General features: G+C 42.6%; 1 protein-coding gene across 1 annotated transcript in view; it reads right to left on the bottom strand.

The window, feature by feature from the left end:
- The window catches only part of slc2a1a (solute carrier family 2 member 1a), a 57,576-nt gene that overhangs the window by 9,504 nt on the left and 25,034 nt on the right, over positions 1–23,038 (bottom strand). Inside the window, exons 6-11 of the mRNA XM_048614866.1 lie at positions 20,124–20,276; positions 19,913–20,038; positions 16,654–16,841; positions 10,348–10,458; positions 10,142–10,243; positions 6,084–6,159 (exon numbers count right to left, since the gene is read on the bottom strand). Coding sequence (XP_048470823.1) covers positions 6,084–6,159; positions 10,142–10,243; positions 10,348–10,458; positions 16,654–16,841; positions 19,913–20,038; positions 20,124–20,276 — 756 coding nt within the window. The remainder of the gene's footprint in view (positions 1–6,083; positions 6,160–10,141; positions 10,244–10,347; positions 10,459–16,653; positions 16,842–19,912; positions 20,039–20,123; positions 20,277–23,038) is intronic.

Genomic DNA, 23,038 nt, shown 5'->3' with positions numbered 1-23,038 from the left:
AAAATGTCCAACATCTGATTTTGGTATTGTCAGCCTGGATGATGTTGGGATGTACTGGTGAGGCTTTGACTTTTAAACTCTGAAAGGATGGTGCTATTTGGGAGAAACATGAAAGGGAGGAATATTACCTATGATGAGAATGGGTTGGGGACTATCATTAGGTTAGATGGCTCAAACTGAAGTGAAGACTGGCACAGACTTTGAAAACCCAGAATAAAGAAAAAGTTACAGAGGAAGGCCACTCAGTCTGTCATATCTGTACTAAAAAAAATCTGCTCAGTACCCACCTTCTAGCTCTTGTTTTGTAGCTTGATAGCTTTTGCTAAGTGAACTGCATATCCAGGATTTTGATAATGATGGTAAGGGCTTTTGTCTCTATCACTCTCTCAGCCAAATGTCCTGTTTCCTATTGTGCCATTCCACTCCCCCAACTCCAGTGGGATTATCTGTTCTTTCTAGTTGACAGTTAGACACACCATTGTTCTGCCATTCTCACATTCTGATCAATTAATCTGAACTATCAATGCCTTTTCTCCCCCAGCATTTCACCACCACCACCCCCAATAAATGCTGCAACTTCCACACGTCACATCAGCTCTGATGAAGAGTCATCTGGACTCGAAACGTTAGCTTGGCTGTCTCTCTATGGATGCTGTCTAACCCGCTGGGACCTCCAGAATATTTTGTTTTTAATACAGATTCCAGTTTCTGCAGTAATTTGCTCCTATGATTCTACTTGCATTGGTTCCAGTTAATATAGTACATTCACTGCTGGCAATGAGTTCTCTTGTTCACTGGGGAGACCACATGCATGTGAGGGTTTTGCCTTACTGTACAGTTCCGGTCAGTCTACTGCTATGACCTCAATACCCACCATTCACTACTTTATTACTGTATCCTTCTGCCACTCTCATCCCTCTGTCCGCAATGTCCAGTGCTGTTTCAATGAAATGCAACTCAAGCTCAAGAAATAGCTTGATTGGCACTCCATACACCTTCAACATTTACTCTCTCCATCACCCACCTCACAGTGGCAGCAGTATATAATGTCTACACGATGCACTGTAGCAACTCACCTAAACCCCTCAGACAGCACTTTCCAACCACTAACCTTTACCATGTAGAAGGACAAGAGCAGCAGATACATGGGAAAACCCTGTCCTGAAAGTTCCCCTGCAAGCCACTTACCATCCTGAATTGGAAATATATTGGCCTTCCTTCAGGGTCGCTAGATCAAAATCCTGAAACTTCTTCCCTAACAGCATTGTGGAGGGCCCCCCCACAACAAACAGATTGCAGCGGTTCAAAAAGGCAGCTCATCACCACCTTCTCAATGGGCATGGGGAGGCGACGGCCTAGTGGTATTATTGCTGGACTATTAATCCAGAGACCCAGATAATGTTCTGGGGATCCAAGTTTGAATCCTACTATGGCAAATGGTGGAATTTGGATTCATTAAAATGTCTTAGATTGAGAATCTAATGATGACTGTGAACCCGTTGTCAAATATTTTTAATCTTTAGTATGGGGATCCAATTTAACAGTTGGCTGATGCAATTCCATTGTATGGTGTCCACATTCTGGTCCAGAAAGATATATGTGGATACAAACCCTACACAAAACAAAAGCTGAATATATAGTAGATGGGATATGACTAGAAAGCTGGTGGTAATTTCACCCCTGCAGAATACCGTGGCAATTATACAGTTAACTGTCTTTCCTCAGAGCTTCCACACCACCTAACGACAAACCTAAGGATCCACCAGAGGGTTGGAAGTTCCTCAGCCTCAGTAGTGCCACAGGGTGCTGTGGCCATTGCTGGTACTGCAGCAGACAAACCCAGAACAAGTGCATGGGACAGAACCAGGTAAAATCTGATGGTTTGTATCATCACCACAGTCCTGGGAGGCAATAGCCTAGTGGTATTATTGCTGGACTGTTAATCCAGAGACCCAGATAACATTCTGGGGACCTGGGTTTGAATCCTGCCACGGCAGATGGTGGAATTTGAATTCAATAAATATCTGGAATTGAGAACCTAATGATGATGACAGTTGCCAATTGTTGGGAAAACCCCATCTGGTTCACTAATGTCCTTCGGGGAAGGAAACTGCCATCCTTACCTGGTCTGGCCTACATGTGGCTCCAGACCCACAGCAATGTGGTTGACTCTTAACAATTAGAGATGGGCAATAAATGCTGCCTAGCCAGTGATGCCCTCAACCTGAGAATGAATAAAGGAAAAAAAAAAGAAGGGATAGGCAATAAATGTTGGCCCAGTCAGTGACACCTATATCCCACAAATGACTCATCCTTATAAAAGGTATTTTATATATTTCCAACCTTAATATGAGCTTTGTAAACTTTAGATCTCCAACTATCACTCACAATTTCTTTTGACATTCTTTAATAATTTGCACTGGGCCCATCTTTCATTTGTGTTTTCCCATTATTCCCCAATCTCCCCCTAAATACCTTGCTCCTTTTGTCAATTAATCTTTCCTGCACTCCAGTCAGCTGCTTGAACATGTAACCCATTTGCTTTTGTTTCTTTTTCGGAATGTGGATGCTGCTGGTATTTGAAACCCATCCAGAATTGCCTTCAAACTATGTAAGTTGCTGAGCATTTTGGACGGCTGTAATGAGGCAGCCACATTTCTGTGGGCTGGAGTCACACATAGACCACACCAGGTGAGGACAACAGATTTCCTTTAACAGAAAATCTTTTAAGTTGAAGTGAGGGTGGTACAGTGGCTGAGTGGTTAGCACTGCTGCCTCACAGCACCAGGGACCCAGGTTCAATTCCACCATCAGGTGACCATCTGTGTGGAGTTTGCACATTCTCCCCATGTCTGCGTGGGTTTCCTCCAGGTGCTCTGGGTTCCTCCCACAGTTCAAAAATGTACAGATTGGGGTGGATTGCCCATAGTGCCCAGGGATGTACAGGCTAGCCATGAAAAATGCAGTGTTACAGGGAGTGGGTTGGATGCTGTTCAGAGGGTTAGTGTGGACTCAATGGGTCAAATGGCCTGCTTCCACAGTGTAGTGATTCTATGATCCTATGAAATGCTGACAAATAGGACTAGATTAATTTAGGATATCTGGCCAGCATGGACAAATTGGACCAAAGGATCTGTTTCCATGCTGAATGACTCTGGACCCAAAACATTAACTCTGCTTTCTCTCCACAGGTGCTGCTGGGCCTGCTGAGTTTCTCCAGCAATTTCTATTTTTGTTTCAGATTTCTGGCATCTGTAGTTCTTTGTTTTATCATAAAAAGTGATCATAGAATCTCTACAGTGTGGAAACAGGCCCTTTGGCCCAACAAGTCCACACCAACCCTCAGAGCATCCCAACCAGACACATTCCCCTATAACCCACCTAATCTACACATCCCTGAACACTACAGGCAATTTAGCATGGCCAATCCACTGGTCACAGGGAGTACATTTAAACCCCACACAGACACTTGTCCGAGGTTGGAATTGAACCTGGGTCCCTGGCACTGTGAGGCAGCAGTGCTAACCACTGAGCCCCTGTGCTGCCCCAATTTGGCCCATATCCCTCTAAACCCTTCCTATTCATAAACCCATCCAGATGCCTTTTAAATGTTGTAATTGTACCAGCCTCCACCGCTTCCTCTGGCAGCTCATTCCTCGCACCATCCTCTAAGTTGCCCCTTAGGTCCCTTTTATATTTTTTCCCTCTCACACTAAACCAATGCCAGTGATCCTTTTTCAGAACCTGTTTTTATGACACTGGTTATTTGGTCGCCATTACTGAGATTAAATCTCAATTCCAGATTTTATCATTTGAATACAAACACTCCCAGCTGCCACGGTGAGAATGTGAACATATTTCCTCAGAGCATTAGCTTTGGGCCTTTGGATTACTTTAGGTTTGCATTCTCTCCACAGATGTTGCTTGATCTGCTGAGTGTTTTCAAAGCTTTCGCTGTTTTTATTTCTACGATTCAGTGTCTGGCTGTGGTTCTGATTTCCTACATCAGATTCCAGTTGTTCCTTTCTCATGGAGTCAATATCACTTTATCAAGGTTAACAATGTGACACCATATTTGGAAAGTGATCAACCTCAAAACACGCAAGTGACAAGTTCAAGTCCAGTCAGGCCCCTTGAGCTATAACTACTGTTCAGCCTCGGGGTTGCTATTTACAGAGTCTGATTGAGAAGGAATATAAATACTTTAGTTGTACAAAAGATTCATTCATCATGTGAATATTTTTAAGCTTTAGTATGGGGATCCAACTTAACAGTTGTCCAATGCAATTCCACTGTATGGTGTCCACTTTCTGGTCCAGAAAGATATATGTGGGTACAAACCCTACACAAAACAAAAGCTGAATATATAGTGGAGGGATATGGCTAGAAAGCTGGTGGTAATTTCGCTCCTGCAGAATACCGTGGCAATTATACAGTTAACTGTCTTTCCTCAGAGCTTCCACACCACCTAAGGACAAACCGAAGGATCCATCAGAGGGTTGGAAGTTCCTCAGCCTCAGTAGTGCCACAGGGTGCTGTGGCCATTGCTGGTACTGCAGCAGACTAACCCAGACCAAGTGCGTGGGACAGAACCAGGTAAATTCTGATGGTTTGCATCATCACCACAATCCCTATCCCAATCTTTGTTTTTCAAGTTTTTTTAATTATCCAACCTTTTTCTCCGACATAAGATACAATTATATTGGAAAAGGAACAAAAAACCAAAATTGCTGGAGAAAATCCACAGGTCTGTCAGCAGCTGTGGAGAGAAAGCAGACTTAACATATTGGGTCCAGCGACCCCTCTTCAGAATGTCAGTTCTCTGGACCTGAAACGTTAAATCTGCTTTCTGTCCACAGATGCTGACCAACCGGCTGAGATTTTCCAGCAATTTCTGCTTTGGTTTCTGATTTTCAGCCATCTGCAGTTCTTTGTGTTTTTTGTTTGGATTGGAAAAGAATACCATGTTAAACATGTCAGGGGTGAGAGATAGTAACTCAGCAAGGCTTCAAATCTTATTTTCAACAACCTAAAAATCCAAGTCATGTAGCAATTCAATGACTTATGTTTTTATTCACTCAGAGGTTGTGAGTGTCATAGACTAGAACAGCATTTATTGCCCATCCCTAATTGCCCAGAGGGCAGTTAAGAGTCAACCACTGCTGTGGGTCTGGAGTCACATGTAGGCTAGACCAGGTAATGATGGTAATTTCCCTCTTTAAAGGATATTAGTGAATGAGAAGGACTTTTCCTGACAATCGACAATGGTTTCACAGACATCATTAGACTCTTTAAATAATTCATTGACCTCAAATTCCACCATCTGCCAGGGCAGGATTTAAATCTGGGTTCCCAGAACATTCCCTGGGCCTCTGGATGAATACTCCAGCAATAATACCACTAAGCCATTGCCTCCCCCTAAATCCAAGGAAATATGGGACTCCTATCCATAGGATGGACCTTTAAACTGCAAACATACTTGTTCAGGTGGGACAATTCAAACAATAAAGAGGGAATTCACCTGAGGTCATCTCTCAAAAGCAGATGAGTTGATCCTTCATCTGTTGTACATAGAGATTTCAAAATGGCAGCTCCTTAACCAGAAGATGTAAGAGCTGAAGTAGACCATTCAGCCCATCAAGTCCACCCACCACCCACTGAGATCATTGCTGACCTGATTATCCTCAACTCCACTCTCCATCTGCAATTGTAACTCACCTTCAATTCATTTGTTAGATTAAGTACATAGGAGCGTATGGAGAAGTCAGAGTGCATTAGATAAATGCAGGTTCATCTTATGGCACTACAGTGATGTATTTTTCTGTGAAGCTGGGTATCACTTCACTGTTGGGGTTATTGTTATTCCACAATCAGTGGCTGTTCTGTCTAAGTTACTTGTAAAATCCAATTTGAAATCCAACCGTATCAAACCAAATTCGACATGACTGAAAATAAAATCTATTGATGTGGGAAGAACTCAGCAGTATACACAAAAGAACACAGACTGAAATAAGGCCAAAGAGATTTCATAAAAAGGAGAGTATGAAAAATCAAATAAACAAAAGAATACTTATCGTACTTACTGGGTCCTATTGCATGCCCAATAACATAAATGATTATGCAGGCTATGCTTAGATAAGGCATTCCATCAACATTATCCTGAGGAGAGAACATATTTATGCTTTTTAATGAGTTTTAACATCTGTCTTCGCTTTACATTTCAGTTGCACATTTGTCACCAAATAGGGGGTTCATTGAACACATTGATGTTAAACAATGAGTAGACTGATAAAGGATTAAACTGAGGCTCTCTCAGCAGAACATTTAAATCTCATGCCAATATTTCGATGTAGAACAGGGGAATTAGCCCTAAGTATTCGGGTCAAGGTTTCTCACTTATTTAATATCAAAAAAAATTATATGTCATTGCTGTATGGGCGAGTTTGCTGTGAATAAATTGGCTGCCATATCTACATTCAACAGTGACCTCATTTCAAAAGTACTTCATCGGCTTCATTGGGATACCCTGAGGATGTGAAAGACCCTGTATAAATGCAAGTCTGACTTCCTTCCTTGCTTTCTCTCTCTCTGTCTTTCTTTCTTTCTCTTTCACTTTCTCATTCTTTCTCTAGTATAGCTATAGGTGATATCATCACTGTTATCATCCTAGCTGATGGTAACACTGGACAAGTTAAATCCCAAAGTGAAACCTGGTTTGATAGACTGTTAAGTTTTATTTGGCCCTTTGAATTTAGTGGCGGACTGTCACTGAACATATTCACAAGAGGCTGTCAATGTACTTTTCAAAAAAGAAGAGCCCAGCCATTGATATAAGAAGGAACAGCTGAAATATCAAATAGAACATAGGAACAAGAATCAACCATTCTGTCCCTTCAGTTAGATCAGGTGATTGATTGGTATTCCAGAATGTAAACGTTGGTAAAAAGAGGCAAGAAGATATAGCTTTTCATCTTACACTCATCAGGACTGAGAAACAAGAAACCAAACTTAGAAAGGGAATATTAATTTACACACTAGGATCCCTAGTTGGCACGGAGAAGCAGCAGGATCTGTTAATGGTCAATCTTAGCTCACTGATTAATTTTGGACCAGACAAGTAGACTCTGATTGGTCAGGGTATTGCCATGGAGAATGTAATCAGATCATGTATCTTAATGTCCTCTTTCTTTGCTTTGTCATGATGAGAGCAATTCTTCTCTCTTTCAATATCCTGATCAGAGGCTTGTGCAGTGCAGAATTATGGGTAAGCTGGACCAACTCACCAGTAAAAGGTCTTTGGTGACAGTATCTGAGCCATTGGTAGGAGGTATGATCGATGAAGATATATGGGAAAAATATAAACATGAAGACACAAGTCTACTTTCCAGGAATTAACTTGAGCTGAATCTTACTTTGCCAGTTCAAGTATTTTGATGATCTTAGCTAGATCCAAATAACTAACTGCAGAGCTAATGGTTATTTACAAAAAAATGTTAATTATTATCTACTAATGATGGAGAGAAGTTATAGAGATTTGGTTCTGTAGTTTAATATTGTGTTCTCTGGAGTTGCATCAAAATTCCCAGAGCATTTCCTGTTCCCTATTTACTGTCCCTTGCTGAGATCATCATGCACATAGAGGTTCTCAGACCCAGAATGCATCAGTAAAAGATGTACGCACCCACCCCTGGCCCCAATAGATGGAGAAGCATTATAGTAGCTCTGTCAATCGCCAACACTACTGGGGCTTGACCTTCAGTGTGAGTGTTGGCCTGATGTCTGGAACCCGCTGGTCTCTTTGCCAATTTTGGCATTTCAGTAGTTGTTCCCTCATGGCACATAGTCCTGGGATGTTCTCAGAACTAGGATCCCCATTGCTGATAGTCCAATGGGCTTTCCCTTTGCAAATGGGATGAGCACAAACTCAGGAAAGTGGCGTGTAACTGGGGCAGATCCTATGGGAGGTTGGGGATGTTACACAGGGTGAACAGAGTTAGTGAACATCTGTGTCAGCTTTAGGTAACTTCTTTAGGGTTTTTATCCCAACACTTCTGACCTTGGAGTAACACTAACCCTTCACTCTAAGGTAATAAAGTTCACTACATCTATCCTTCCCTTCTCAGGAGCACTTTTCCATATGGCCATCCCATTCTAAGGACTTCACAGGCCTGCCTCATGCAAATTCCAATGTGAAAGGAAAGGTCCCTCTCTGTTAGCTTTGGGCATTTAATTAAGCCTTAAAAATGCCAAGTTCTAAACTCTCACAAATCTTTGAGGCCGCATTAATTACCATGCAGGTAGCAACAATCTAAAATAAGCAGCAATGCCCAAACCCATCCATTCTACAGCCAGGCTTCAGAATCTGTTTTTAGAAGAAATCACCATGGCTACAGAAATACTTAAAAATTAATGATTGAAAATTAAAGGTACACAGAAAAACCCACTGGTTACTAAACTCAACTTGCACTAAATAATATAAAAAATTAAAAACAGAATCAGAAATTGCTGGAAAAAAAGCTCAGTAGGTTTGTTAGCATCTGTACGGAGAAATCAGAATCAATGTTTTGGGTCCAGTGACCCTTCTTCAGAACACACCACTCAGTAATTTCTGATTTCCAGCATCTGCAGTTCTCTAGTGTTTTTAAATTAAAAATTACACCTATAAGTCCTACATTTTACATCACAAATGGGACAATCATGACAAAGTGAATTGATTGTTTTTATTGCAATAGCAATGTTGAACGTTGTGGAAGTATGACATCCTTAATTTTTTTAGAGAAAGGAATAAATCAGCAGTGTCACAGGAAATCAACAAAGCTATGTATAAAAGTCAAATTATAAATAAATAAGTGCAATGTGTTCATGCAATATAAATGAATTGTCCAGACATTGTTCTCATGGCATAAACTGAATTATGAATAAACCAATTGTACTTTATTCAGCCCTTGTGGCTGCTGAGTAAACAGTGAAGGCACAAGACAACTAGGACTAAAGCCCTTTTCAGAATGATTGAGTACAATGGAAGGCATGTGTTTTTGAAGCCCCACGATTTGCGATGGGAACCAAGTTGGTCTCTACAATTATAACCCAACAAGCCTTAACACGCTCAAACATATAAAATGAGCACAGAAACAATGACATAAAATCACAAAAGTTTTTGAATTGCAGCTTGTCATATCCAGAAACCAATAATCATTACACTTGTGTGAAATTCCTTTGTGAATTAATTTTCCGCTGATGGTAGCCTGTAACCTGGTGCCTTAGCCAAAACATGAGGCAAAGGAATTTCATCTGCAATAGGCACTTATGTGCTTTTATAATACTTTGAATACTCCAATGAAATGAATTAATTAAATAAATGAGTGACAATTCCTTAAAGGAGCACTTAACCAACAACAAACTGTTGTTTATTTCTCCCTGCATATTTCTCTCTCTGTCTCTCTGTTTCTTTCTCACTGTTTCTCCCCCATTATTTTCCCCCTCTATTTCTGCACCCTCTCTTTAGCCACTTCCCATTCTTCCCTTCCATTTCCCCCTCTCTGTTTACCCCTCTCTATTCCCCCACTCTGTTTCCCCCTCTCTGTTTCCCCCTCTCTGTTCCTTCCTCTCTGTTTCCTCCTCTCTGCTCCCCCCTCTCTGTTTCCCCCTCGCTGTTCCCTTCTCTGTTTCCAGAAGGCCAAGTTTCAAAGAAAACTTCACAAATTTAAAATTGAAATGTTGCGTGGGGGCAGGGGAAATGATACTCTCTAGCTCTTGTGGTATCCACCAGTGGAAGACCTCAAGCAAAGCAGGGGACCACCAGGTGCACCCTCTCCAGGGACATTTGGTGCAGACATGGCCATGGAACAGAGTCAGGCTGTCGGACCTAATAACCCACTCCACAGCCTGTTGCCTGGACCTGGTACTGACCACCTTGGACAGGGTCTGAAGCACACCCATTAAGGAGGGTCCTCCAAATTGCCTGCACTCTTACATTACACCAAGTGGCCAAAGATTAGAAATAGTCTGCTTTTATTGCTCAGAGTAACTTCAAGGTCATAGACTCCACAGTGGCAAACAAACAGTTATCCATTATTCTGCATGTTTGTTGTGTGGAATACATTTTAAGACTTTGCAAAGAGGGAGAGGGTTTTGAACGAACCTGAAGGTTTAGACTCATCGTTAACAGTGCACATGAAATGCAACAAATCGCAAATCCAACCAGGAGAAGCATCTTTCGTCCTAAAGCTTCGACTATAGAAATCTGCAGAACACAATAATGTCATGGACTGAGCTCAGAAATGTGAATGTACTGAGTAACATGCAGATCTAGAAATGCCTGTTAAAGACAACTCTATTAGGACTTACTGCTGCTATGGTCATGAACACATTAACAGCTCCTGTTCCAACAGTGACATACTGAATGTCATTTTCTTTCACTCCTGCTGATCGATATATGCTGTCAGCATAATAATAGATCTGCAAACAGAAATAGTTTCAGTAGATGAAGAGCGATTACTGATACAGATTTCTCAATGTTATTATGCAATCAGCTCCTGCTATTCTTCCTGTCATTTTGAGTTTCTGGTGGAGAATTAAGATTTGGCATCCATGCGCTGTCTGAAAGAGCATTGCAAATTTTAATCACAATTTTAAAAATCTTTCCGTACCTCTGTTGGATATCGGGAAATGAGCTAGAGACCCTGCAGTCAAATGATTCTTATATGTCCCACTCTGGGCCAGAAAGTGCCACCCTGGGCATTGTTTACCCTATGGGGCTCTGACCCTTTCTTGTAAACAGAGATCTAATGGTCATACCATGTGGGAAATGATCACATATTGAGATTTTTCTCAGAGCAGACAACCAGGGGGAGGCAATGACCTAGTGGTATTATTGCTAGGCTAGTTTCAAATCCCTCCAAAGCAGATGGTAGAATTTGAATTCAAGAAACATCGAGAGTTAAGACTGTAATGATGACCATGAAACTGTTGTCGATTGTCATTTAAAAAACCCTCATCCATGAATGTTCTTTAGGAAAGGAAATCTGCCATCCTTTCCAGCCCTGGGAAATTAGGATGGACAATAAATGATGGGCTGGCCAGTGATGCCCACATCCCATGAATGAGTAAAAGAAAAATTAATGACAAGAGGTCATCCAATTCAGGACTGTAGCTTGATTCTTGAAGCTAGGAGGCCAATCATAGGTCTTTCAGCATAATAGAATCTGCCACAGAGTTACGTAAGGTGGACAGAGATTCAAAATAGATTTGCATTCTTTAAAATCTTAACATTCAAATAAAGAATGGCCATCAGAATGGGATTGTGGGTGGTGGTGAGGAAGCAGAATGGGGAGGGGAGTTGATGGAGGTTAGTCATGGGGAGGGGGATGGGGAGGGGAGTTGATTGGGGTTAGTCATGGGGGAGGTGGATGGGGAGGGGAGTTGATGGTGGTTGGTAGTGGGGGAGGGGAACGAGGGGAGTTGATGGGGGTTGGCGGTGGATGAGGGAAGCTCATGGTGGTTGGTGGTGGGGGAGAGGGACGAGTGGAGTTGATGGGGTTTGGTGGTAGGGAGTGGAGTTGATGGGGTTAATGGTGGGGGAGGGGAATTGATGGGGTTTGGTGGTAGGGAGTGGAGTTGATGGGGTTAGTGGTGGGGGAGGGGAATTGATGGGGGTTGGTGGTGCGGGAGGGGGATGGGGAGGAGAATGGAGTTGGTTTTGGTGATGGGGAAGGGGTGGGGAGCGGAGATGATGAGGGAGGGGACTTGATGGGGGGTTGGTGGTGGGGAGGGCGTTGGCAGTGTGGCAGGGTTTGGGGAGGGGAGTTGATGGGGGTTGGCAGTCGGGAGGGGAGTTGATGGGAGTTGGTGGTGGGGGAGGGGTGTGGGGAGGGGTATTAATGAGGGTTGGTGGTGGGGGAGCAGGATGTGGAGGGGGAGGTGAGTTGATGGGGGGTTTGCGGTGGTCCCAGCAGATGCTGCACCTAGGCAGAAGAGTAAAGGAGGCCTTCAAGTTTTATGTCAAGAAAGCGAGCAGCACCCTCCCCCCACTATTTCCTAAATCCCCCACCCTGCCTCTTTTCATCCTCTGGGGGATAACCTGCAGGCAGTCATCTTGCTCTCAGCATCTTACGGTTCCCAGGAGACTGCCAGGTAAAGCCTCCTTTAATGGGCCATAATAGGCCTTTAATTACCGCTCCCACCTCCCTGCCTTTGGGAAGGTGACCTAGACGTGTGTTGGAATTGGGGACCCTGCACAGAGAAAGGTGGCATTCATTTTTGCACCTGCTTATCTCGATTTCCACACCCCCAGTGGTGCTAAGAATCAGGCCTCCTGCATCAGTGTTGACCCAGGAATGACATCCACTGAGATTTATCTTAGATTAACGTCACTCTCTAGACTTTGCAGTAACCTGTGGTAAAGTGAAGGACATTATTCAAAATTTTCTAATATGCATTATTTTAATACTGTTACTCAAAAGAACATGAAATATAAAAACTAGCTTTCACTATCTAGTCCCATGGACAATGTATGTCAAGCGTCACACGTATTTAACCATGTGCCAGATGATCCATTGGGAGGTCTTGTACATTATGGTGGAAAATAGAGTCCCCTGTATTGTAGCATGAGGATCTCTAATTAGAAATTGACTGAAATTTCTGCTCAAGTACTAAAGTAAGAAAACATTGCTTCAAATAAGCAAATAATAAGAAACTACTGATCTATAAAAACATATTTTTCAAGTTGAATTGTAAAGATTGAGACATAGCGATAGGTTTGACTGTTGTGTATATTAAGTGAGGATGGAGTCAGTTTGGAATGTGGATTCAGGTCGAGTGGTATGGCCCATGGCTCAAAGGGCAGCACCTTGCCTCTGAATCAGAGAGTAGGTGTTCAAGTTCTGCTTTGAACATAGAATATAGAACATAGAACATAGAATATAGAACATAGAACATAGAATATAGAACATAGAACAGTACAGCACAGTACAGGCCCTTCAGCCCACAATGTTGTGCTGAACTTTTACCCTAATCCTAAGGTCTATCTAACCTCCACGCCTACCACATACTATCATCCACTATGCCTATCTAATAGCTGCTTGAATGCCCTTAATGAGGTGGGCTCCACTACCTGCTCCGGCAACGCATTCCATGCCCCTACCACTCTCTGAGTAAAGAACTTACCTCTGACATCTCCCCTATATCTACCTCCACTCACTTTAAAACTATGCCCCCTCATAATAGCTACCTCCACCCAAGGAAAAAGTCTCTGGCTATCCACTGTATCTATACGTCTGATCATTTTGTACACCTCTATCAAGTCACCTCTCATCTTTCGGCATTCTAAAGAGAAAAGCCCTCGCTCTCTCAACCTTTCCTCGTAAGACCTTTCCTCCATTCCAGGCATCATCCTGGTAAATCTCCTCTGCACCTTTTCCAACGCTTCCACATCTTTCCTGTAATGAGGCGACCAGAACTAGACACAATACTCCAGATGTGGCAGAACCAGGGTTTTGTATAGCTGGAGCGTAACTTCACAGCTCTTGAACTCAATCCCTCTATTAATGAAAGCTAACACACCATACACCTTCTTAACAACTCTATTTATTTGAGTGCAAATTTGATATCTCAATGCAGCACTGAGAGAGTGCTGCACTATCGGAGATGGAGATGTTGTTAGACTGAGGTTCAGGCTGCTTTCAGGTGGACGTAAGAGACATGGCACTTTTTCAAAGGAGATTAGGGGAACCCACCCTTTGCAATCTATAGCCTTCAAACAAAGTTACTAAAAATTATCTGATAATTATCATAATGCCGTTTTTAGAAAATTGTTCTTTGACAATTAGCTGTCGCATTTCCAGATTCCAATATGTTCATGATTCAAACAATTCAGTGACACCTCATAAAATTGCCTGGATATTGTTGGGAATGTTGTGAGGTTGTGAATGACATCCCTTTCAAACATCCATTGTCTTTGATTTTAGTTTCTCATGGATGCGGTTACCACTGGCAAGGTCAGCATTTGTTGCCCAACCCTAATGGCCATTGGGTTGAGTAACTTGGCCATTTCAAAGGACAGTTAAGAATGAACCACATTGCTGTGGATCTGGAGTCACATGTATGCCAGTCTGGGTAAGGACAGCTGATTTCTTTCCCTAAAGGACTTTAGTGAACCAGATGGGCTTTTAAGCTAATTGACATCTGGAATATTGTGTCAATTCTGCCTCATTACAGAAAAGATGTGGAAGTGTTGGAAAAGGTGCAGAGGAGATTTATCAGGATGATGCCTGGAATGGAGGAAAGGTCTTACGAGGAAAGGTTGAGAGAGCTAGGGCTTTTCTCTTTTGAACACCGAAGGATGAGAGGTGACTTGATAGAGGTGTACAAAATGATCAGAGGTATAGATAGAGTAGACAGCCAGAGACTTTTTCTTAGGGTGGAGGTAGCTATTACGAGGGGGCATAGTTTTAAAGTGAGTGGAGGTAGATATAGGGGAGTTGTCACAGGTAGGTTCTTTACTCAAAGAGTGGTAGGGGCGTGGAATGCGTTGCCGGAGAGGGTAGTGGAGTCGGCCTCATTAGGGGCATTTAAGCGGCTATTAGATAGGCAAATGCATGATAGTATATGGTAGGGGTGGAGGTTAGATAGACATTAGGATGAGGGTAAAATGCTTCATGGTCAACATTACTGAGATTAGCTTTCAGTTCCAGATTTTGCATTGACTGAATTTAAATTCTTGTCACAATGCATTTCTGACATTCAACACTGAATGAAACGAAATGCAAAACATAACAACAGAAAATTCTAGAAACACTCAACAGGTCAGGAAGTATCTGTGGATAGAGAATCAGTGTTAATGATCCTTCATTACAAATTGAGGGAAGGATTGAAATGTGATAGGTTTTGAGAATGTGAAAGCAAAGAGAGATGAAGAAGAATAAAAGGGAAGATCTTTGGTAAGGTGGAGGGCAGGAGAGGGTAAATAACAAAAGGCCAATTGGTACAAAAACCAAAGGCAGTGGTAAGGAATAAAGAAACAAAAGACCTGTCATAATGAGGCGTATGTGGTTGGATAGCCATCTGAATGGAAAGTGAAGGGGTAAGGAAAGGAACAAGAGCAAACTAAAGCAGCAAAATAAAACACTAAACATAATGGAGGCAGAAGATATTATCTAAAATTGTTGAACTCAGTGCTGAGTCCAGAAGGCTGTAAAGTTGTAGTTTCAAGAGATAAGACATTGTTTCTTGAGTTTGCATGGAGCAGAAATTTTATCCAGCTCGTGGAATGCCTGAAACGTAACTCTGTTTCCATAAAATCTGTTCCTGAGCTACTGATTCCATTAATTCTGCCAGGCAAATGAAAATCAGGCAGACATTTTGCAACACTTATGTTGCATTTAATCATGAAAGGAGCTTCTCCCCGCTACCGCTCCAATAACCAGGTCACTTTATTACCACCTCTGTAGTCTTGCCCAACACCAACGCTGCTTTTGTTCAATTGCTGCTGAAATCTTCACAACCTGCAGACTTAAATTTACAGTGCTTATGTAAAACTCTGCTGCCCATATCCTAACTCGCACAAAGTCTTATACACACATCAACTGCCTGTTCGTTAATGTATATTGGCTCCCAGTGCAGTAATGTAAAGTTTTTAATCTTGTTTTTGAGTCCCACATAGTCTTGTCCCTCTCTATTTCTCAAACCCTTTCGGGAGTTAAAACTCTCTGAGATATCTGTGCTCCTCCGATCCTGGTATCCAGCTCCGCTCTGATTAGAATCATATCAGTGGCTATGCTTCAGCACAATCAGCCTGAAGCTGTAGAATTCCCTTCCTGAGCCCCTCTGCCTCCTGACCTGTCTTCTTTAAATTGTTCCTTAAAACCTACCTCTTTACAAGAACAACAAGTAACTCACCTCCTGATTCCCCTGAGCCTGTCCACCACTATCTACAAGGCACAAGTCAGGAATCTAATGGAATAATCTCCACTTGCCTGGGCAAGTGCAGTTCCAACAACACTCAAGAAGCTTGGCACCATCCAAGACAAAGTAGCCCACTTGGTTGGCACCCTATCCACCACGTTCAATATTCACTCCTTCCACCGCCGATGCACAGTGTAACCAGGGTGTACAGTCTACCACAGCAACTCACCAAACGTCCTTTAACCTTGAGATCCACAATCACTAGCATCTAGAAAGACAAGAATAGGAAATATAGGGGACCATCCCCACCTGCAAGTTCCCCTTCCAAGCCCCTCATCATCCTGACTTGGAAATATATCGCTGTTCCTTCAGTATCACTGGGTCAAAATATCGAAAACCCCTCTCAAACAATATTGTGGGTCAACCTATAGCACAGGAACTGTAGCAGTTCAAGAAAGCAGTTCATCACCATTTTCGCAAGGGCGATTAAGGATGGGTAATAAATGACAGCCCCACCAGCAACAATAACATCCTGTGAACAAATGATAAAATATGAATTTGGTCTGTGCAACTGTCTCATTTTAAGTGACCCAGGTCAAATTTCCCATGTCATTGCTCCTGCAAAGCTTGAAAGGATGTTCTACGATGTCAAAGGTGCTACATCAGTGCAAGTTGTTATTGTATTGTAATTACAACAAATGCAAGTTCTTCCTTTTTATCCAGTGCCTGTGGTGATACATTTTTGGTACTTACTGCATTAACTCCAGACAGCTGTTGCCCCATATTCAGAACAATGATGGATACCAGTTGCCATCTCAACGACCTGAATGAGAAGAGGTGCAGCACTGACATGTGGCCTTCAGCTTTCTCTGACTGATCCTCCAAACGCATTTCTTCTATTTCGTCATCCACGTCATCCCAGCCTCTTATCCGCCTTAAAGCTTAAACACAATACATTTGAACTGTGCTGTTTATTGCTGTTTTGCAATTCTTTGCCTTCTATTCAAGCTGTAGACTTCCCTTAAGTGGGAGCTGGGCCTGTTTCAGAATGCAGTGGAACTGTCCTCCAATAGGTAGCATCGCCCCTCCTCTCACACTCCTCCTATCACATTCATGCTGACACATGCCATTGGGCCTTTATCAATTTTGCCTCAAATGATGGAAACAGACCCTTTGGTCCAACCAGTCCATGCTGACCATGTTCCCAAACTAAACTCATCCCACCTGCCTGTGCTTGACCTATATCCCTCCAAACATTTCTCATTCATGTACTTATCTAAATGCCCTTTAAACGTTGTAACTGTATCATCATCCACCACTTCCTCTCGATGTTCATTCCACAAACGAACTCCTCTCTGTATAAAACAAAATTGCCATCATGTCTTTTTAAAATCTTTCCCTTTACATCATGCCCTGTATCCACCCCATGACCCCTCAGACCCCCTGTGACAAGCTCTGTATCACTACCCACACCCATGGCTCTTCATAGCCCCTATGCCAACTGAGTTTCAATTTGTGTCAACCCATGTACTACCCTAGTCACCACCCTTTACCCTAACACTAACGATAATGTTTCACATTGTTACCACTATGGGTTAACCTTGGAATCATTATGGGATGGGTTAAAATTAAGTTCTAGTAAATAAAGATCAAGTGTGTTTTGCATTTTGCTATATTAAAAGAAAAACAGCCCTGTTAAGAGCCATATAGAACATTTATTTTCCTTCAAGTACATAATGCCTTGTAAGGTGATCATTTAATTCAAGTGCATCCTATAACACAGAGCATTGAAATTCATTCACTGTTCTATTTCAAACAGTCTATCTCCAGGTGGCCCTAACAGTCTAACAGTGAAATGGAAGGCACCCTGCTGTGATAGTGGTGAAATAAGCCATGCAGCAGTAATCCAGTCAGTGAAACCCACAGGCTCATGTCAATAGACAGAGAGAAATAGCAAACAATGACTTTTTATAACACTCTAGACATTTCTCAAACATTTAAAGGGCAAGACTTTTAAATGTCTTAACAGCTCACTTTGTAGTTGTCTTTGACACGTCATCTTGACAGGTTTGAGAGGTCCTCTTGACACGACCTCTTGACAATTTCTTTTGACACTCTTAATTACTCATTTTGACAGGCCCATTGGCAGTTCCAATGAGCTTGACATGTATGCACTTTTTACATACATTCATGCCTACTTTTAACCATTTCAACAGGTGCCTAACTTCCCCAAAGTGTTACCTGATCTCCCCTCAAGGTGTTCCAAGACCTTATCCTAAGGGACAAATTAACTCTCCAAAAAGTGAGACCCTAGGTTATCTAAATGAAGGCACAAAGTTCAGACCTGTGCTTAATGGGTCTACTGGGCACAGTATGTGTTTCACATTCCAGGGCCACCAAAAAAAATCACACAGGAGTGAGGCAGAAGGCCAACTGCCCCTGTGAATTGTGTATACATAAATCTTTACTTTCCTGCCCCCACAAAAATGGGAAGTGCTGTGTCTGGAGGTAGGGAAGGGGAAGGGGGTGTGAGTAGGACTTGCCATACCTGGGTCATGCTTTGCCATGACCAAGAACCTCTTCATTGTGGTGAAGATCCAGGTCTATGTTGTGGTTCTACACCATCTCAGGAAGTACAAGGTGTGCAGCATTTGGATGCTGCAGTCTCTACTCTGTTTCTCAAGGTAACGGGGAATCACTGCTCAGTGTCACTGAGTAAAGTTTCTGCTTTTAATAATGCTGTTCCCTCACTTGTAAGCTAAACATTACTGCTGTTATACAACATCTGAGTCTGAGGATGGGGTATCCGTACAAAAGGATCGGTAGAAATTCAGACTGGACCTCCCCTGATGCCTTGAGACTTATCTATTCCAACACACTACTACTGACTTACCTCCCACCTTCCACCCTCCATAAAATTATTTCAACTTCTGCTCCCCATATTCTATCTCACATTAACTCCTAGTCAGCCATGATTCCTGCGCTCTTCAACTTACATTGACGCCAGCAATGCATTCTTGCTCCCAAATCCTTCCATGGTCTCAGCCCTCCGTAACTCAGTAATCTCCACCAGCTCTATGAACCCCTTCAGATAGCTGTGCTCCTCCAATTCAAGGCCGATCAGCAGCCCTGATGTTAATCACTCCACCACTGGGGACTGCCTTTGGTTGCCTCGGCCCTAAGCTTTGGAATTCCCTCCCTAAACCTCTCTGCCGCTCTGTCCATCCATTTCAGTTGTCCTAAAAACCTAACTGGCTGACAGAAGCTTTTGATGCATGTTCTACCATCTCCTTGTGCCAATTCTGCTTGGTAACAAGTGTCTCTGTTTTCTTAAAAATGCTAAAGGTGCTGAAAGTTGTTGTTATTGAGCGAAAAACACTATAGCGAGATGATATACTGCCGGTTGTGAGTCGCACTTCACCAATAGGGGACAGTTCAGTGCTTCGTTGTATTTATTCATGGGATGTGGGTGCTGCTTTCTGGGGACAGCATTTACTGCCTATCCCTACTTGCCCTTGAGGAGATGGTGGCGAGCTGCCTTCCTGAACTGCTGCAGTCCAATGGGTGCAGGCACAATGGGCTGAATGGCCTCTTACTGCAACAAAGTGATTCTGTGCTTTGTGATAAGTAGACTCGCAATGCCATTGGTGAGGGTTGGGTGAGGGGTAGTTTGCCTGCTTGTACACCCAGGCTCACTCATCATACCTTGAGATGTGAGTGGGGTCATGTGCTGTTCGGTAACATTAAAAAGATGCCGCGGTGAATTGAGACAGTAAGCTGGAGAAAATGGAGCCAAGCTGAGTTCATTTGAACACTGACTTCACACTGTACAGTGGTTTGGGAATGGTCTATTTGACCAAACTCTAACGCTGCTTGCCTTTACGTATCTGGTCTTTGCAGCAGACTGAACTCTGGGGACTGGGCTTTCATCTTCACATGGACCCAAGCCATTTCATGCCAACATTACTCCAGCCCTGAAACCACAACCTAACTTATGTCCACCTTTATTTACCTGCTGTCGCTCCCGTTACATTGCCTTTTTGAATCAACGTGAATCTCGGACTTTCAGGGGAGAAAGGCAACAGAATGAGCTCCACGATGGCAGGGATTCCAGTGAGTCCCAGAAGTAATGGCCAGCCTGAAAAGAAAATAAAGAAAAGTTAAACACCTTTACCTGTTATACAGGTAATTCGTTGAGCTGCAGATGAATATGCACTGAGTACCTTTCTCGTTAGCGAGAATGTTTCTTATTCCAAATATCTGGGCAATCAGGATCCCAATTGTAATGAAGAGCTGGGGCATCACACCGATGGCACCTCGAAGGTTTTTTGGTGAAAGCTCACCCAAGTACATGGGTACCACATTGGAGGAGAGACCTAGGCAGGAGTACAAGAAAAAGGATCAATTCCCACTCAGCAAGTTGTCATCAATTCCCTCAACTTGGCAGCAATGGCTTGGATTTCCTGGAGTCAGTCAGGAACAGATCTGCACCAGGAAATACTTGTCAAAAATTTCCATTTTGCTGAAGTACTTTTTAAAAGTTCCCTTCATTGTGCTGAGAAAGAATCTCAAAATGTGCAAAATTGGGTTTAGGTATTACGGCAGCCCATTGTTTGAAGATTTTTATTCATGTGGCAGGTGAACAAATATGGTTTAATGTTGGGTTCAACATCCCATTTAATCTTGTCAATTGATGGCAATTGTTGTATTGTCACCAGGAGTGAACCTCTCCCCTGGCAATGGTCTGACTTGGTGGGGGGGGAGGGGGGGCCAGAGTCACAAATTGATTTTCTCATGTTCCGGAATTCACCAGTTATCAGTTTGTGGTTGATGACGTTTGCAGACAACCTGGAGGTGTGCCTTTGATAGGTGGGGCCGTCATCAGTTTGTAGAGTCCTTAGATGATATAAGCACAACAGGATTGGCAAATTGCCAACGTCATACCTCTATTGATGATGTGGAGATGCCGGTGTTGGACTGGGGTGGACAAGGTCAGAAATCACACAACACCAGGTTATGGTCCAACAGGTTTATTTGAAATCACAAGCTTTCAAAGCACTGCTCCTTCGTCAAGTGTCATGTGACTTCTGACTTCGTACACCTGTATTCAAAAAGGGACGGAGATAACTATACACAAATTAGCATAACATCATTCTTTGGAAAAGTATTGGAATCAATTATCAAGGAAGTAACAGCAAGACATTTGGAAAATCATAATCTAATTAAGCAGAATCAACGTGGCTTCATGAAAGGGAAATCACATCTGATTAATTTATCAGAACCTTTTGAGGAAGTCTCAACCAGAGTAGACACAGGGGAACCAGTAGATGTGTTTTATTTGGAGTTCCAGAAGGCATTTGACAAGATATCTCACAAAAGGATAAGCCATAAGCCCACGGTGTTGGGGAAATATGTTGGCATGGATGGAAAATTTGTTAATGGGCAGGAAAAAGCAAGTGGGGAAGAAGAGGTTCTTTATCAGGTTGGTAACCCATGACCAGTGAATCGCCACAGGCATCAGTGCTAGGACCATACCCGTTTACAATATATATTAATGATTTAGAGGAAGGAAGTCACAGAGTTATAAAGTCAAAGAGATATACAACACAGAAACAGACCCTTTGGTCCAACTCATCCATGCCAACCAGATATCCTAAATTAATGTAGTCCCATTTGCCAGCATTTGGCCCATATCCCTCTAAACCCTTCCTATTCATATACCCAACCAGATGCCTTTTAAATGTTGTAATTGTGCCAGGGTCCACCACTTCCTCTGGCAGCTCATTCCATACACGCACCACCCTCTGTGTGAGAAAAGTGCCCCTTAGACCCCTTTTGAATCTTTTCCCTCTCAGCTTAAACCTATGCCCTCTAGTTTTGGATGCCCCCATCTGGGGAAAAAGATTTTGCCCATTTACCCCTAGCTCCTGTAAATTCCTCATTGCCTCTAACTGCCGCTCCAAGCGATCCATGTAATCGCAACCAAATACACTTCCTGCAGACATAGTCTTCAGGAACACGGAAACTCTCCCTAATCTCCCACATCCGACAGGAAGAACACATCACTCCACTAAAAGCCATCTTTGCACCATAACAATCTACAGAGCCAGAAAATAGCACAGTCTCACTGCTCTAAAAACACGGCTACAGGCTAACTTACTACCTATATCTTTAAAGTTTAATCAATAACAATAAAAAAATTAAAAATTAAAAACATACAATCAAAGAAGAACCCGCTCTACTCACTATTGTAGATTTACAAAAAAAAAAGTATGGTTACACTTTAAAAGTAGCCACTTAACTGTTCCCCTGCTGTGGGCTCTCCCATACAGGTTTCTCCAGGTCAGCTGTGAATTTTGCTACTTGTTTATTTTTCTTAGACAAATTCCTATATCCAGAGATACTTGAAACCAAATAGCAGAGGCATTAGCAGTACAGATTCAGTGCTGGGTCAGAGGGCAGTGTAGGTTTCTTTCTCCATTTGAATCACTTCCCACCAAATGGTCACTACCTTTGTCTGTCTTCCTCCTTTTTAAAGTGCCGTTGATTTAATTGTTTTTTTCCCCAAAGTTCCAAAACAATGCAACAGCTTATAAAACAGTAATCGCTGCTCCTAGAATTCAAGGAAATCAGCTCCAACACTGAAAATACTTCAAAAAACAGCTCTTACAGCCAGTTCAGTACAGGCAGTTCAGAGAAAGTTCACTAGGATGATCCCTGGTATGGAGGGATTGTTTTATGAGTAAAGGCTAAACAGATTGGGACTCTACTCAGTAGTGTTTAAAAGAATGAGAGGTGATCTCATTGAAACACATAGGATTCTTAAGGGGCTTTATTGGGTACATGCTGAGAACCTGTTACCCCTTATGAGAGAATCTTGGTCCAGAGGGTATAGTCTCAGATTAAAGGGATGCCAATTTCAGACTGAAATGTGGAGGAATTTCTTCTCTCAGAGGGCTATAAGTCTTTGGAACTCCTTGCCACAGAGAGCTGTGGGGGGCAGAATCGTTATATATATTTAAGGTTGAGATAGATAGATTCTTGATCAGGAGGAGAATCAAGGCTGTGGGGAAAATGCAGGAAAGTGGATATGAGGAATCACACATCAGCCATGATCCTATTGAATGGTGGAGCAGGC

The sequence above is a fragment of the Rhincodon typus genome, chromosome 31 (genome assembly GCF_021869965.1).
Source record: "Rhincodon typus isolate 14 chromosome 31, sRhiTyp1.1, whole genome shotgun sequence".
Taxonomy (NCBI): domain Eukaryota; kingdom Metazoa; phylum Chordata; class Chondrichthyes; order Orectolobiformes; family Rhincodontidae; genus Rhincodon; species Rhincodon typus.
This window is presented reverse-complemented; position numbering and strand designations above follow the sequence as displayed.